The 17751-nt window shown below is 36.5% G+C and overlaps 1 protein-coding gene across 6 annotated transcripts in view; it reads right to left on the reverse strand.

The window, feature by feature from the left end:
- Positions 1-17751, reverse strand: part of GLIS3 (GLIS family zinc finger 3) — a 165006-nt gene that overhangs the window by 46288 nt on the left and 100967 nt on the right. For 5 of the 6 annotated variants that reach the window (XM_021381301.1, XM_021381304.1, XM_021381302.1 and 2 more), the window contains exons 4-5: positions 2358-2519; positions 868-978 (exon numbers count right to left, since the gene is read on the reverse strand). The exons of the other annotated variant lie outside the window; for it this stretch is intronic. In XM_021381301.1, the coding sequence (XP_021236976.1) occupies positions 868-978; positions 2358-2519 (273 nt within the window). The remainder of the gene's footprint in view (positions 1-867; positions 979-2357; positions 2520-17751) is intronic. 6 annotated transcript variants of the gene reach the window in all.

Here is a 17751-nt window from a genome sequence, read left to right on the forward strand (position 1 = left end):
CCCTGGAGCCTTCTCTTCTCCAAGCTAAACAAGCCCAGATCTCTTAAGTTCCATACCAACCCCTGCAATTTTGTGATTCTGTGATCATCTAGTCCAACCTTACTCTTCACCTATCACCAATATTGCCCACTAAGCCACATCCCTAAATACACTTTCCTTGAACACTTCCAGGGACAGTGACTTCTAACCATTCTTTCTGGGAAGAAATTCTTCCAAATATCCAATCACTTTCCTTTAAAATGACAGCTTATGTTTCTTTTCTGCAATAATCTAAACTAATGAAATAGTGTCAGTTATTAATACAAGATATGAAGAAAAATGCTCAGAAAAAATCCACATCATTCCTTTAGGTTAGAGCTCAGCTCTTCAAAGATATACTTCTGCTTACAAATAACTGTTGACTTGCAGTTGACATTCAAAGGGACTCAATGTGGTGAAATGTCTTGGTATTTGGAGGTGTCTGGCAAATAAAAATACAATTTACAGCTTGAATCACGCACTGCCCATCCATCGTCAAAACTCTTCTTTCCATCTTGGATTTCATAGCATTATGTATTTATCAGATGTCAAAACCATAAAAACAAAAAATTCTCTTTTCAAAAATCACTTTTGATTTTGCTCATTATGTATGTTTATTAATAAATCATCACATCAGCAAATAAAGAGTACTAAAGCAGGCAGCCTCATAAAGTCAAAGATAAAATTATTATCTATATAAGAATGACAATTTTATTGCCTTCCATTAATGGTTTTTCTAATCAACAATCTGAAATCAATAAAGGCACTTAATATGAATTATACATCTAATATTAGAACACTGAATTCCCCATATAATATTTGTACCTGCTAACACAGTAGAAAAATTACCTTTTTCCTGACTTGCTGGTCTTTGGAAGAATGTGCTTTCACATGTTTTCTCAGTGAGCTTGGATCTGTGTATCGTTTAGTACATCCTGGAATCTGACATGCATAAGGTTTCTAAGCCAAAAAGAAAAGGGATAAACAAGCAGGTGTTAAATCATGGATTGTTTGAACTCATGAGAATCCCTTCTGAGCCTGTGAATCACATTACTACAAAACAAAATGTTGCTCATTATTAGAAGCTCAGGGCTCAGAAATTTATTAGAAAGGAAAAGGAGGAAAATAAGTTTTATATGGAAGAAGAACCAAAGGAAAAGCTTTCACTATGGCATCTTTCATTGTTACCTTTTTTTTTTTTTAAATCAGTACAATGAATATTGTTGGGTATACTCACAATTCTTCCACCCTCAGAGCAATCTTTGACTTAATCAGTAATTACATTCTTTAGTGTATCAGGTAAAGAAATTGCAGTAAAGGCCCAGATAGACTGTTTAGGATTATAGAAGAATCCGCTTCAGAAAAAAAGAACAAGAAAAAGTGTTAGTCTACTATATTACAAAGAGGGCAAGCAAAAACCAGTGCAAACACTAAATACTGAAGTATCAAAAATATTACAAAGAAAAATACATGTTTTATTTGAAGTATAAGACAAGCACCTCAGGTTCATTTTTTCTAATGCACCAGATCAGAGAGACGCCAGTCCTGTAAAACTTTTACAGTTTTCCTAAGAAGACAAAAAGCCCAAATAATCTAAATCACTACATAAATGAAAATTTTAATAACTACCTCCTTCTGCCTGTTCTAACCTGTCAGTCTTCTCTAAAGAATTGCAGGTCCACAATAAAGAGTACTGAATGAGCACTAGGTCAAATTGTTTGCTAAATCTAGCTATTTCACAATTTAGCCATTTCACAAAGCATTTCTGAAAACACATTTGTACAACTGACCAACACATCAGCCATACTATCAACAATCCAAAAACCATCATTTAAGTTCTGTGACAGCCTGTTTATTTGAAATGGCATTGTTCTCATTCTTCTGGACTTCTACCTGATGGAAACTGCTTGTCATTGTCAAAAGCTGATCTTCTTTTGCTGTGAAACAAAAGATTTATTAAACAAATCTTGGCTGTGAGTCAAACTCACAAGCAACTATTTATGGTATGAAAAGTTTTAGATTCAGAAAATTCTTCCTCTGTTGACTTTCTGGCACATGCTCCAGCCTTACATTCAACAGTTTTTGTCAGAGAATAGCAGTTATTGTCACAGATGGCTTTTGTGGCTTTGCAGACCGACTTCAGATTCCCTACATATCACTTAAGAGGGAGGAAGCTATTCCCTCTACCTTCAGTAAAGCTCACGGAGCTATGGCTTTTTCAATCAACTTGAACAGCCTTAGCAGATCCTTCTCCCTAGCTACCCGCTATCACCAAGCTAGCAGAAAGGAGCACACAGTCTAGTGCACAGGCAACTACAATGCTATTTCTACTTCCTTACAGTGTCCAGGTGTGTCCTCTGGTGCTTGGCACGGTCGCTGGAGTTACTGAATGCTTTCTGGCAGCCAGGGTGCTGACAAAGATATGGCTTTTCACCCGTATGGCTCCTTAAGTGAATCTTGAGATTTTCTAGCCTGGAAAAGGCCTTCTTGCAGCCCTCAAACTAGAAAAGAGAAAGAAATGGTTGGAAGGAAAGGCAAACACAGCAAACTGCAATAGCAAACACTGAGCAGAAGGTTGACTGGACTCGCAGGGACCTCTAGCCTGCTACCTCTAGCCTGTTCTTCCACTTAGAACATAAGAGTGTATTTATCATCCCTGCACGTGGCTGAATTAGGAAACAACATCCTACTGCTATTTTACAGGGGAGACAATGAGACCCAAAGTCACCAGTCAGCTCAGAGCTCAGCACCAGCCAGCCTCTCTGGGGAGGATCGTCACTGTGGCCTGAGCTAGCCACCATTATCTCAGCTCTGGCTTTGACTGAACTATCAGCTAAGCTGAGCAGAGGCATCTCTCAGTATCAACCCAACATACGCATCAACAGCAAAACCCAGAAAGGAAAATGTCAGCCTGCTCTGCCTTGCTGATGCTGCTGCAAGAAGTGAAGAAAGAACCTGCAAGTCTCTGCATAATCACCTTAAGCCTATTTGCTTGAACACAGATCATTAACCCCAGTGGTATTATAATGACTTTTTAAACATTTCTTTACCTTTCTGCTGTGAGTGTTTCTATGAGGTACTAAAAATAATGCGTTCATCACTAGAGCCCATCAAAATAGAATCTAATCCCTATGGATAACCAATAATCATGTGGCGGTATTTCTATACTTAATCAAGTACTGCATCTGCAAAGAATCCTAAGCTTATGTGAGCAAAAAAACAGTTCTTAATCTCCCATACTCCCATAGTAAACTTCATCCTCAAGAAAACTAAAAACCACCTGTTCTATTTGAAATCAGTAGTTTTATGTAGACTTGATTTCAATTACACTTTTAATAGTTATGACTGTTAGGAATGTAAGATTTTATAATTCTATTAGATCAATTAATTCCATCAGTTTCAACTGTTGCACATTCTACTGAGCAACATCTAAAGCTAGTTTGCAATTCTTGAATGCTTGTAAGAATAGTAATGCATTAACAGAGATATCAAACATTATTAATGATCTAACACAAAAGTTTTCAGCATTTCTCCTATTCCTTTTACTGACTTGAAAAGAAACAGGCCTTTTTTTCAATTTTCTTAGAATAATATATATGTACATTTTACTGTGCTTTATTCAGTGCATGTATGTTTTCAAAAGCACAGGTAGAAAAATACTGGCAAAATTCTGGTCATAATTGCCATGTTAATTACTGTTACTAATTTGTAAGACCCTCAAAAAAAGTGAAAAAACAAGATATACTTCTATTTTGGGAAAAATACTATTAGAAAATATTCCATGATGACTACAAAAGAAATTGCATAGCCATATCCTACAACTGCCAGCTAATCCATGGCTAACCCACATTTACCCACGACTAATTGCACATAGTCATATAGATGTATTTTCTTTTAAAACGGCAGGTTTTTTTTTTTTGTTGTTGTTTTTTTTTTGCATCGATAATTTCTCTGGTCCCCTTTCAACTACCTCTGCATTAACACTGGAAATTAAGTTTCAGTAATGGTACTTTTTCCAGTGCTAGGCATTCAGGTAAGAACACTTTTCTACATCTAACCCTCATTTTCACTCATTTTTTAAGTCATTATATTTTAGAGAGGGTTTTCATTACAGTTGGTAATATTTAATTCCCAGTCAGACACAATGTCAGCTAGGCTGAATTTTGCATTGCATAAATATAAGCTATATGTTATGTTCCTGCTTGTATTACTTTTCATTTGTCTGTTTTACATTGCACCTTTTTGTACGGCAATCATTCAGCAAAGTCCACCAGATCATCACACTAGTTTTCTGCACTGTCCTTCCATTCCAGACTGCAGAAGCAACAGCTTGATAACACTTGCTCTCTCCAAGTGTTGATGAACACAGGAGAAAAAAACAGAAAGTAACCTTATAACAGAAATCTGACCTTATAAATGTGAAAAACTACAGGCTGCTTCTTGTGGCTCACTGAGTATTTGGGAACAGCGTGAGAAAATCTGACATACCAAGTGCTGAAATATGCAAATAGTATGAGACTGCCTGCTTGAAGACAGTACAGAATGTTGCCTCTGCCTTGTGTAGACATGCTGCTTGCACTTAGACTGGATCCCATTTGCAACAGCAAGTGTTTGAGACTGGCTTGACTAGCTGCTTGACTTACTTTCTAGAGTATTGTTAATGAACTGAACATATTTGTGGCAAACAAAAATTTAAAATCCTGATCTTTGGAGAAAGTGATTTGAATGAAAATATAAGCCATTTCTGAATGCTGCCATATGAGAATGCATACATGCAAATGGAGAGATTGGCATCCTTGAAAACTGTAGAGGAAAAAGTAATCTACAGGAAAACAAGCATATGACCATAAAACAAATCCTTGAATTGCTCCATAATCTTGTAGAGTTTTTAAATAATTTATTAGCAGACAAAGGACAAAATAAATTATTTATGTTTTACGTGTATTTTTAAATTAATTTTGAATATTCTGATATGCCGACCAGGAAGGTTCTGTGTCAGCACCAAGGCAGATGGTCTGACAAGGACAAAGTATCTTTCCCCAGCTTTATTACAAGACCAAACGTAGAAGCTGTTCTTTATATGGCTACCAAACAAGAACGATGCATTTCAAACATTAATAATAGTCTTTTAAAAAGCATTTCCCTTTCTCAACAGCATTAGCAGGGTGCTACTTTACAAGAGATGTGAGGGCTTTTATAAAATTGAGAGTAAGACCTCACATAAAAACCTTTTAAATAGCTTTTTATTCACCAAGACTCTCCTGACTGGCAATCTTGTGAATGACACATAATTAGTGTCAGACATCATTCAAAATGATGACATCAGGTGCTCACCAACAAGGACACTGTAGGCCGCAGCTGAGATTTAAAAGCTCAGGTTCATTTCATGTGAAATGAGTGCTATGCTTTTAACCCTTACAGTGTTTAAATGGGGAAAAACACAGCATCCAGAGTGGCACTTCATTATAGCGCAACCATTTCTATCTGAATGGAGTACTTTTTGTGACACAGTAATTGAATGCTTAGGTGAATGTCCAAGTCTATACTTTCCTCAAGACATGTGAAGGCTGGGATTAATTTCTACTTTAACAGCTAACGTTATGAAATGATACAGTGTCTTGGAAATTTTTTGTTCCATTAAATAATGACAGACTATGTTTATATATATTGCACAGATTATAAACATTATTATAGCTTATTGCAAATTTAGTTGATGCTTGTTTGCCCAGCTAATCAATTAGTATTTGGTACAAAGCTTGTTGAAGTTAACAGGCTCCCTCCACTGCAATGTCTTCACTTTAGATATTTCAGGCAAATTCTGCTACAGTTTTAAGATCTTGCATATAGTAAGCATAACTGTAAATAAAAAAATAATTACAGGCCATGAATAAGCCTGAAGTGTACAATTTTTTATCTTCTTTGCACTTCCTACTGTAAGCTATAAGGTTTATTATATTTAATAGTTTTACATTAAAGTATGTATTCTGTATATCGTTCATATTTAAAGAGACTCTACGTAAAGAACAGATTTTTTTGAGTGTGTATGTGTGGATAGGTGACTAATAAGCTATATCTTAATCTGATTTCTATTTTCTTGTACATCTGTTGACTTGGGTATATTTTAAGGAAGAAGAGCCACATACTGCTGCTATAACTGAAAAATCCAATTAAGTAAATGGAAAAAAAAGGAGATTATAATACAGAGCAAAACATTACTCATTAATAAATGTAGAGTAGAGACTTTTTTTTCTGACAAATTTGCTATTTTGAACAAAATCTCACTTCACTAGTCACACTGTCCACTGCTGGATAATTCTGTAAGTAGACAGATCACTTGAGCTTAACAATAAAAACCAACTTAAATCTCCTGTTCGAGGAGATTATTATTCACAGAAAATGTCAGTTCTGATGGGATAGAACTAGTGGATTAAAGATGTCACCAAACTTCAGTAAAGGTGGAAGAGGCAAACATGTAGCCCGCCTACAATACTCTCTTCTCATGAGAACTCTCTTTACTGATTACTCTTTTTGTGTTCTTGATCAATGCAGCATGCCAAATATTCCAGGGATCTTCACACTTCAACTTAAAGGAAGCATAGTACATTGAATATTATTTATCCTCTGAAATAAAGGTATCAGAGACTCATTCACCATGGAAATGTCTCTCTCTCTAATGTTTTCATTAATTCTAGTGAGCATGGACATTCCAGCCTTAGGAGCTATTTCTGTTGCTGTAGGTACATATTTTCTTATGTCCCTTCAAAATAAAATATTACTGAACACATCAGTTGGTACAGGTTCAAAAACCAGATGGAATAGAAACCATTAGAGTAAGAATTAACATTTTGGAAACTCTTCCACTGCTTCTTTCTGGAAGATAGTGATCCTGATCTTTTCTGGTCTTTCCGCTTTCTTTCTCTTCTTTTCTATTTTTTTATAAAATATTTTCTTTGATCCTCTAAGAACTGAGGTCACCATCTACACTCAAGGCTTTCTCAACACAAGGTTGACATAATGTGAAAATTGTTGACTATTAAACTGGCAGCTAAACTCTACTTGCTCTGCTTGCTAAACCTCATAGAATTCATCTAGAGCTGAACGCTTCTTTATGCTGGTAAACTCAAAAGAACCAAATATCCTTTCATCAAGCCACAAACAAACAAACAAATAGCCTTACAGGTATTTTAAGATATATATGCCAAAACAATAGATTTTCAGACACAGAGCTGAGTGACTATAAATCACATTCTTACTAGGAAGACTGTTGTATAGGAGCATTTTGCTGTTGTGAATCTCACAAAGAACAAAATTTCTGTTTCATTAAAAGTAAAAAAAGGAATAGAAAAGATCAGGGATCCTTTGAAGCCATGTCTCAAGTAGGAAAGAAACAAGAGTCTAGATTATTTTTTTCATCCAGTTCTCTGCTCAATTTCGGATTAGATTCATTCAATTTTCTATTAAAAAAAAAAAAAAAAAACAACAGAAACAGCTATACATAGGAACAGATACACTCCTTTCAGTTCTGTTCTATCCTACTGTATCCCATCCCATTCCATCCATAAATTTATAAGTTGGGAATTAAGGCTTCAAACAAACAAGCATGTAAGCTGTTCTACAAATACTATCAAAGTATTCCTATGATAGCTGTTTAAAAATATAGAGCTCAAGTGCTATTTTTTCACAGACAGGAAGATATTGAAGACAGGAAAGCACAAAGATCATCTCTGAGATACATGAAACTACTGGTAAATTCTGAAATGCGGTACATAACTCACAAGTGACAGTGTAAACTCCTTTAGCACAACTGTTTAGATACCTGTGTAAGGAGTTCTTTCTAGCCCAAAGCACATGTATAAAAGGCCAGCTGCTATTTGGCATATAGTCTATTAGTAAATTCCATTTATTATTTTCAGAGCCCAAATTTATTTTCTTATGGATTTCTTTTTAAATTTTTAAAAGCCACACAGATTAGTACCAGAAGCAAAATAAGCACTGAGAAGTCCATTTCACCTTTCACAGGCACAGCGTTTGCAGAAAGAAATATAGCAATACAGTAGAACATGTCTATAAACACTAAGAAATTATGTACTGAAGAGAAGTCAGACTGGAAAGAAAAATGCTTGAATGACTTTCAGTTTTGACAAACGGACAATCATGTTAATTGAAGGTCCTGGTCAGAGAGTTTTTATTAAAGCAAAAACATAAGGCACAATTTAATTGGTTGCTTGTTTATGTAAAGTGCTGTTCCACTTAAAATGCCTGAGATAGAAAAGCATAATGCATGCATAAAGAGACATCATGAAGAGAAAGAAATATGCTTGGCCAAGCCTTGACTTGAATTTAGAAGTTCAAGGTTAGCTTGAAAAATACACCAAACAATGTCTTGAAAAAGGCAAATCCATTCAGTTTAGGCTCTGTCTTACAGAGATATATGGAAACTTAATTTTTGATTTCAAGAACCAAAAAAAAACTTATTATGCAAAAAAACCTACAGTTTTTCACAAATTTCATATGTTGAAGTTCATTCAACATTTTTCTAAGGGAGGAAATATTTTTTGAACTTCTTTTCAGACATCAGAATTGGAAGTTCAAGCTGCGTAATGTATGGAGTTTTCATTACAATCAGTTCATAATGTCAAAAGCACAGAAGAAAGAAACATTCATGAAGACAGAAAAACTTTCTTGAATAATAATATTTGTGAAGCTATTTTTACTTCTTTACATTACAAACAATTTATTTTTAAGCAGATCTGTGAAACAATCAATCTCAGTCAATTTGGAAAAAAACAGGAACACAAAATTAAGGATTTTTTCCATGTTTAACTCTGTATTTTGAAAAAAGAATATGTTTTCTTCAATAATTAAAGGAGATGCATTATCATAGCAAAGAAGAGGCTTCTCAACCTTCTTCAGCTAGTTTCTTCAGAACTACAAGAAAACAACTAACAACATTCTTTACTCTGAATACAAGTCCCCTGTTTTTGTTAGAAGAACTTCTTTTTGGCTGCTGACCAATGTAGGTGTTTTATCAGGAAACAGAAAAAGGAACTGAGCTGCAATCTCAGCCACAGTATTAAGGAAAAGTATCCCTATGGAGTTGTAACATTCCATTTCATACAAGACAGTATTATTTCATACAAGACAACAGTACTGTTGCATTATTAAAGTTGCGGTCTTGGAGGAAAAAGTTATCCTTCAAAGTATCTGTTCACACACACACACAAATAAATAAATAAGATCCAAAAAGATCGACTGCTGAATAAAATTGAAGAAATTACACCTGTATTCTCAAAACTGCTCCTTTTAGATTGAGAATATACCCAAACTGCAGCACAGTAATCTCAGATTCAGGTCTAATATAAAGGTACAGTTTGCTTTTTTTTTCAAGGAACTTAGCATTTCCCTTTTAGTAACATTTTGAATGTCACTGTATCAATGAAACTCTCCAAAATATTTTCTGACTTTTCCCATGGCTTTCTTATGAATTCACGTGAGATAATTTGCTGCCTGTGGTACAAATCTTCTTATTGCTTTGAGAGACCTCTTAACTGCATTTCCTAATAAATAAAGTATTCACCAAAAATACTAGTTCAGAAACAGCAGCAACATTTCTCACTGACTGATGTCCCTTGCCAAGTTTTAGATCAGATTAATTGATGTTTGATTGAAAAGTGTTTGGATTAATACATGCATGGCTACAGAAAAACTACAAAACAGAAAACTCAGCGAAAGTTACTATTCAGCAAAAATGCAAGCAACTGATAATAAAGTAAATGCAAGTTCTTAACCTTAAATACAAGTGTCTTACTGCCAGCTTGTAGTTCAGTCATAATAACCAGGCCCCAATTCTGCATTCTTTGAATATGCATCATTTCCACTCAAGTCATTGGGAATTTGGGATATGCAAGGAATGAAGAATTAGTTCTCTAATCCTTAGGCCACAATCCATGATAATTATAGTGCCTCAATAAAGTATTGCTAGCTGAACAGCTCTGAAGCACCTTGCGGGGCATTAACAGCAGGATTGTGCAGATTTATTCTAAGTATCATGTAAAATCATAGCTTTCCCCTTTTCTGAGCAGAGGTGAAAAAGAGCACTTACTCAGCTCTCTTTCCATGGCAAAGCACAGGAGAATATTCACCCCATGTTTTGAGAGTGACAGACAGAAGAAGGGGCTTGTGGAAAAAAGGCAAAACTGCCTGCATTGTAATCAGTGGGAGTCCATCACAATTACAAACACGCAGAGGATGTTTCTTTTCTACCCATCAAGTAATCCATATGCAAATTTCCAAAAACATTAAAAACGCACTTCCCAGCTCAGTAAATGTTTTCTATTCCTGGCTGCTTAGCACCCTCAGCTTTTTCCAATTAGGCCCTGTTTGTTTAGTTTAAAAAAAGAAAAAAGAAAAAAGGAAAAAAGGAAAAAAAAAGAAAAAAGTTCTAAAGAAAGGATTAAGCTCTGTATCTTAAAAGGGAGAAAGAACACAAATTAGAAATTCTTTCTGGATCTGGAGTGTGCATTCTTTAATCTTCCACCCTGCTGGGAAGTGTAATAAGAATAAGGACAGAAAGAAGCTTTTTTGCTTCATTTGATTTGTTCAGTCAACAACACGCTTTTGACTATCTGGAACTAAATCCCAAAATTCATGACAACTCAGACAATACTCCCACATGTTATAAGCCTGAGAGTTAAAAACAGAACTGGGAAAGCTTACAGAAACCCACCTGGTGAGCAACCTCTCCAGATTCATAAGGGCAAGATAGAGGGCCATACCGATGTCAGTAAATCAGCCAAGACTGTGAGAAGATGGTGACAATAATTTAGGTGGTGGCAATGCAGTTCAGTACTGTGGTGTGGCCTCAGAAGGAAAATAACTTTTAAAATGACCAGTAGGTCTGATTGATGGGTATGAGTTAGCTGGCAACAAGGAAACCAATGGAAGAGAATAAGTCAGAGGTTAGATACCATTTACCAGTTCTTTGCAGTAGAATGAGCTGAAGTCTAATGGTTATGCCTTGAATTTAAAGTGGAAATTAAGAAATCTTTGTGAAAGAAAAGAAAAAAGTAAAAGGAGAAAACTAAAAGCAAAAATAGGCATCTTCTTTCTAGGATGAAAAATCACCTTGCCTCTAAGTGCCAAGCCAGTTTGAGACAGATTTTTGTAGTGATCCCCCACCAATGAAAAACAAAATTCTAGAAGTTATTATCCTCTTTTCGCATAAGTACAAAGAACAAACAGATAAAAAGGAAAGAAAAAGAGGGGTGGGGGTGCAGTTCCTCCTATCCATCCTCCCCATTAACATCAGAAAAGACATACGAGGGAAGCAGCATGGCCTTCCATTCAACAGCAGTGAAGCTCACCTCCCAACTTAAGAACTCAGTTTGTTACTACATCGTCATAAGCATCTCAACATCATTAGCAACTCAGTTTATGCACTCAAGATTTATCTCTTACAGTCATTCCTCACAGATGACAGAAACTTAAGAACTCAGTTTGTTACTACATCGTCATAAGCATCTCAACATCATTAGCAACTCAGTTTATGCACTCAAGACTTATCTCTTACAGTCATTCCTCACAGATGACAGAAACTCTTGGTATCACCAGAACTTACATTGCAAAGACAGACAGGGCTCTATTATAGGCTGGGCCTGGTCAGAGAGGGGCTCTGAGGCCAGGTTAGGCCATGGCTACAGCCAGGCCAAATGGTAGTTGCTTGGTCTGAAGGACCAAGGAAGGCATACAGCAGGACAACACCCAGCAAAGCTGCAGGCACACCTTGCTGTAAACCTATGGTTGGATCACATCATTTTTTTACTACAGAGCTCAGCAACCAAAGGTGATGGCCACCTACATCTGCTCTGACTCACCACCAGGACTGTTATTACTCCTGCCACCAGGACTGTGCTAAAAGATTTAAGTTGCCCCCCCAAAAAAAGACAATATAATGTAAAATCCACAAGGAGTGCTCTCAAAAAGCTGCACTCCTTTAAGTCACAGAGAGGAACATTTAATTCCATTAAAGCAAATAACCATTGTGACAAAAGGCCTATGATAGGACCCTGAGAGATTAATGCCAAAAAGTTCCCCTCTGGTGAGGCAAAAAAATCTCTGCAAAAAATAAGTAGAGGAAAACTTGATGAATATGATAACAGAGATGGTTTAGAGGTGTGCTGAACACTGTTCTTCCCCTTGGGCTCTAGAGAAGAGGCATGGCAGCGATGCAGAAAGAGAATTATTACATCATTTGGGTATAAACATCCATCGCTGCATCTGGCAATGCATCTCTTTCTCTTGAATATGTAAGTAGATCAGTCTCTTATGCATCTTACTTGAGTAGTTTTCACTATGCTAGGTTAAATCTTAAATGATCAAGGGCAAGAAAGACCAAATAGAGAAATAAAGCAATAGACACAGAGTGTTAGTGGAGTTGACACAAGTCTTGGGGAATATATTAATCTTTAACTTACCAAGCATCAGACTGCAGTTTGGGAAGAAAGCCTTGAAGGGTCTACAGAATTTACAGAAGCAGCATGCTTTGGAAATGAAGTAGAAGACTGAGATGAGAGAACCCAGTCCAGAGCATATATAAGGCAGGGTGGAATAAAGAGATGCATAAAGTAGGAACAGGAAGAAAAAAGGAGACTGGTAGGCATGACATGTCACTAAAATTAAAGGAAGTATGCCCATTCCTCAAGGTAAGCATATGTCCAGTGAGTGAATTACAAGACATTTATTTATTTCTGTAGTATGTCTGACTCTACAATTGGTTGTGAGACACCCAGAGAGCATTTTAGATAATAACTGATTAATGACTGTACCAAATTTTCACTGCTCATGGGTATAGCCAACAAGAATAAAGCCTCAAGTACCTGCAATTTCAGAGGCTCAAGTAGGGGATGAACTGTGCAAATTTATGATGGAAACAATAAGAAGCTTTGAATTTCACCAAAGCAAAATAAAGGATGACTTGGTAAGTAACTATCTTTAGAACATACCACCAGTGCATGAAAGGGTTTCTTCCACCTCTCGTTAGTGGACATTGCATTCTTCCTAGTATGAATTTCCCCTTGGCAACTTAACATTTCCCTAATCCATTTCGAATTGTTAAAATATTCAATAGTCCTTGAAATGAAACTTTTCTCGCAGTGAAATAATTTACTGAAGAAGGTACAATGGATATTAGAGCTATTTTTGCACTGCTGGCTAAAAACATCATGCTTGTTGTTTTTAGCTTAAAATATAAACTTCTATTATATAAAATATAAACTTTTCTATTGTAATGGTCTGTGCCATTAAAACAAAACCAGATGATACAAATACAGATAATCACATAACACAGATGAACATGAGGTAGAGCTTACATGAGCTAACAAAAACAGAAGACTAAATCTGAGTCTGGATTTATGTCCACCTTCTAATCAAGTGCAATGCTTGAAGTTAAAGTTGATGTGCACCAGACAAACAGCTGAAAACACAGAAGAATAGTAGTACACTGTACTGTACCTATCTGGAGTTTCTGCTTCAAAATAACATTTACATAGTTATTGAAAAGATGAGCATATGGATGGACAGATGTCCCAGTACAAGGTAAGAAGATCTGGTATTTGTATTACACTTCAAGGTATATTGATTAATCCTATAGGCATTTGTTATTCATAGGCTTGTAAACTGGCATAATTATCTTCATGTAATATTATCTTTTCTGTTGAGAGTGAGATGGAGGGGAGTCCCAGGGAGGTGGTGGAGTCACCATCCCTGGAGGTGTTCAAGAAACATTTAGATGTTGTACTGAGGTACATGGTTTAGTGGTAAATACTGGTGATACATGGATGGTTGGACTGGATGATCTTAGAGGTCTTTTCCAACCTTGGTGATTCTATGATTCTATGATTCTTTGAATGAGGAGCAAGCTAGCATTGCTTCACAGAGCTGTATGAATCTAACTAATGTCAATGGGTGATCTTCTCAGGATAGATCCTGTTGTACTCAGCATTACTGACTCCAGCCACACCAGAAGCACCATGAGAAACATCTGTGATGTCTATCTTTTGTTCTTTGCTTTCTGTGAACCAATAAAGCATGAAAATCAGAGTGGTTCTTCTTTGAAGATCACCTGAGTTTCAGATCTCAGAGCTGACACAAGGAGTGCTCAGCTGAAGTTCTGGGTGTAGCAGACTAGCAACTGTTATTTCTTACGTAAAACTGACCACTTGCAGAAATTTTTTTTTTTTCAAAGTTAGTCAAAACAGGAATCAGAGCCCAGAAAGAATAAGTATGATGTTAATGATGATATTGCTTGTTAAGAAGACTGTGCTATGGATTCTGTTTTGTCAGTTAGTGTTTGCTTTGAAGAAAGTTCCACATCAAATCACCTTTGCCACCTCTGCTAGTAGTGACCTTTTGTTGCTTTTTAACAACGCATGCTATGCTTCCAAAACCATCATGCATTGTGAGGAACTGAGGATGAGGATACTTCTATAGTGATTATACTCTTTTTATGAACGCTACCAGACATTATACACTCTCCATTAAGTGTATGACAACTGTTGACTCTGTTACTCACATGATCTTTATTACATGAATTTTATTGCTTTTTCCTGTGGTCTGAAAATCTGTGGAAAACCTGAGTAAGTCTTTTGCATTTAGCTAATTCAATATACATTCATAGACACAGTTGCCTGAAACATTACAAGCCGCTATTGTCCAGAGAGGTCTAAAGGGCTCTTATGAAGATTACTCTTTAATTTCTACTTCAATTCATAGTATGAACATTGCTTGAAAGGCTCAGTTGTTTCCTTCAGTGTTCCGAAGTCCCACCAAACCAAACTGAATTGATTTAAATACAGCCCATTGATGCTTTTGTATCATTACAGAAACTTACGGCAATGTTCCACCCCTTTTGCTGAAAGGTGTAATTGGCCTTCCAGAGAGGATTTGGGATTTTAACAAATTCCCTGTTTGGCTGAGCTAACCAGTTATTCTGCAGTTGCTATCAAGGCTGCAGACTTCTCTTCGTCAGGGTCATTAAGCTTGTCAAAACCAATTTGTCACCACAACTGCTGACCCTCATTGTCTCTGACAGCAGCACAAGTGTCAAACTAAACAGGCCCTTGCATTACAAGAAAGCAAATGACTGATCAGAGCCCACCAAGCATCCTGACAGTATGCCACAGTTAGGCCTTCTGACCCCATGCGAGGTGAAAGTAATACCATCTAAATGACATGGGGTCACAAAATGATACTACTAATGATTTTGTAAAATAAGTAAAAAAAAAGCTTTAAACAGCTGAAGCAAATGAAGACTTGAAGGCTGTATGTGACCTATAATGATGGTAATACAATTTAGAATTGTTTTTTTAAATTAAAAAGAGATAATGAAAGTCACATTTTGTGAAATTAAATACTACAAAAGAAGTTACCAGCAGATCTAGACTGTATTTCTTAGAAAGCTGCTCAGAAACAGTTGGCACTGAAGCATTTTGAGCCCAATCCTGCAGATCAGTGCCACGCAACACTCGGCATAGTCTCAGCACCTGAGTGATGTGAATCAGGCCTGCAGCAAGTTCTTCATCAGAGACAGTACCAGCCACAAAGTATTTAGTATTCACCTGCACTTACTGTAATAGGGTCTCTAAAGCATCTGTGAAAACCTAGAATTTGCTTCACTGAAGGTACTAGAGAGATACAAGTGTCTCATGATGCAGTAAATCCCTTCTAATTATCTATATAACTAAATTATTTCGGTGACAAATTCTTCACAACCTAATTTTAAGTCACTCCGTCACTGTTGCAACTATATTCACTTCAACAGGGTAACTTTCAATTTAGACTAATGCAGAATTAGCGTCATGATATCAGTTGGCATAGGGAATTTTAAAAGAAAATAAAGTTGCAAAAATAAAAGTTTTGTAGAAACACTTTCTCTCAGCATATTCCTGAACAATCAAGGCTTTAACGGAAGGACCATGGAAAGGCCTTTATCTCAAATAGTCTGACACGTCCAATTTGTGTGAATTACCATGACTTGCAGGTCAACATATTAACCAATCTTTGCAGCACATTCACTCTTGAATACTACCTTATGGTACAAGAAAATTTCTGCAAATAGAGAGAGCAAGAGGTGTACGGTATCTCCGCCCCAAAGCCTTCAAATGCCATCATTTTTTCTCCTTACTTTTGGTAAAGTGGTATTTTTCTAAGCTTTTGCAAAGACACTCAGAATCACTGAATCACAGGGGTTAGAAGGGACCTCTGAAAATCATCTTGTCTAAGCCCCCTTTTAAAGCACATTCCCTAGAGTTCAATTTTTAAGCAAATCAGGGAGATGCAATGCAACTCAGCAAAGATCGAATCTGAAGAGACAATCTGTTTTTTTGCCTTTATGAATTACATTTATTTAAACAAGACTTATGGCTCATCATCAATACAATGACTGAGCACCGGAGTTACCTTTTAAGGAATGTAAACTAAAGAAGGAAAAGAGACTAAGAAGAAAGCGTCAATGGTTTACAGGCTGGTTTGGCCCAGTTCTGTGACTAATGGGGCAGGGGGACCCACTGACCCACGCCTTAGGATAGGGGAAAGGGGAAAAAAGGAAAGAGGGTGGGGAGATGGGCCTAAAAACAAAACAGCGGCAATAGTCTGAGGAGGAAAGCTAATTTACTGAAAAAAATATATATGAGAATGCAAGATAACACAATATAATACAATATAATACAATATAATTGGAATTGCAGATAATAAATCAAATAAAATGAGAGAGAGAGTGTCCAAAAAACCAAAGGCCTTACTCTAATGCTGAAGGTGAGACCTCTAGGGAACAAAGACACTGTCGGAATGAGCAGAAAGGGAAAAGAGGGACCAGTATCATGATCTGCGACGAGTTTCATCTTTCCCTCTGAATGGAAAAGGGAAACAAAACAATGGAAAGTCCTCTGGGGTATGTAGTTCTTCTCTGAGTACCAGGTACCTGGAACTGTCCACAATCCATGGAACTGGAGCATTAACTCTTTAAGTCCCAGTGCGCTTCATGATGTTATGATGTGGAATATCGATAACAAAAACCATAAAACAATGTCGGAAAGAAATGGAAGGTAGTGCTGCACAAAATCTCAGGATTTTGTGGAGTCCTAATGATGTCATTCAGTATTTAATGTCTGGTGACAATGACATTCTTTTGCCTCCTTTCAGCAGGAAGTACTGCTAAAATCTTCATAAATTCAAAATTAATTAAGCCCTTTATTTGAAGCCAAGACTTGCATGCGAATCTCAAGTTGTTTTCTAGCCTTCTTCATTCCTCCTCTCTGAACATAACGGAGCAGACACAATTAAGAAAAGAAAAAAAAAAAGCTTAAAAAGCCACATTGTTACTTTGAGCTTGTTTTTAATTTACATTTGGGATAAGGGCTTACAAAATGACTACTCCATTCACTGGAAGTAAAAAAAAATAATTGCAATGTTGATTGTGGTACGAATAAATGGGGAATGGCCAAATACTGCAATTTGCCAAGCATCACAACCTTTAAAATCACAAAGATTTTAAAACTGTGCACAATCTCTGACTAGCATCTTTTGCTGTTAAAAATAGACATGGTGAACCAACATTGAAGAGGTAGATAGAAAATAAGAGGAGAGAAAGAAATGGGTGTGGCAGTCTTCATATTCCCTAATATTAATCACTTCGAAAGGGAGACAGCCACTCATCATTTAGAACAACCTCACTTATTT

This window comes from Numida meleagris, chromosome Z (genome assembly GCF_002078875.1).
Source record: "Numida meleagris isolate 19003 breed g44 Domestic line chromosome Z, NumMel1.0, whole genome shotgun sequence".
Taxonomy (NCBI): Eukaryota; Metazoa; Chordata; class Aves; order Galliformes; family Numididae; genus Numida; species Numida meleagris.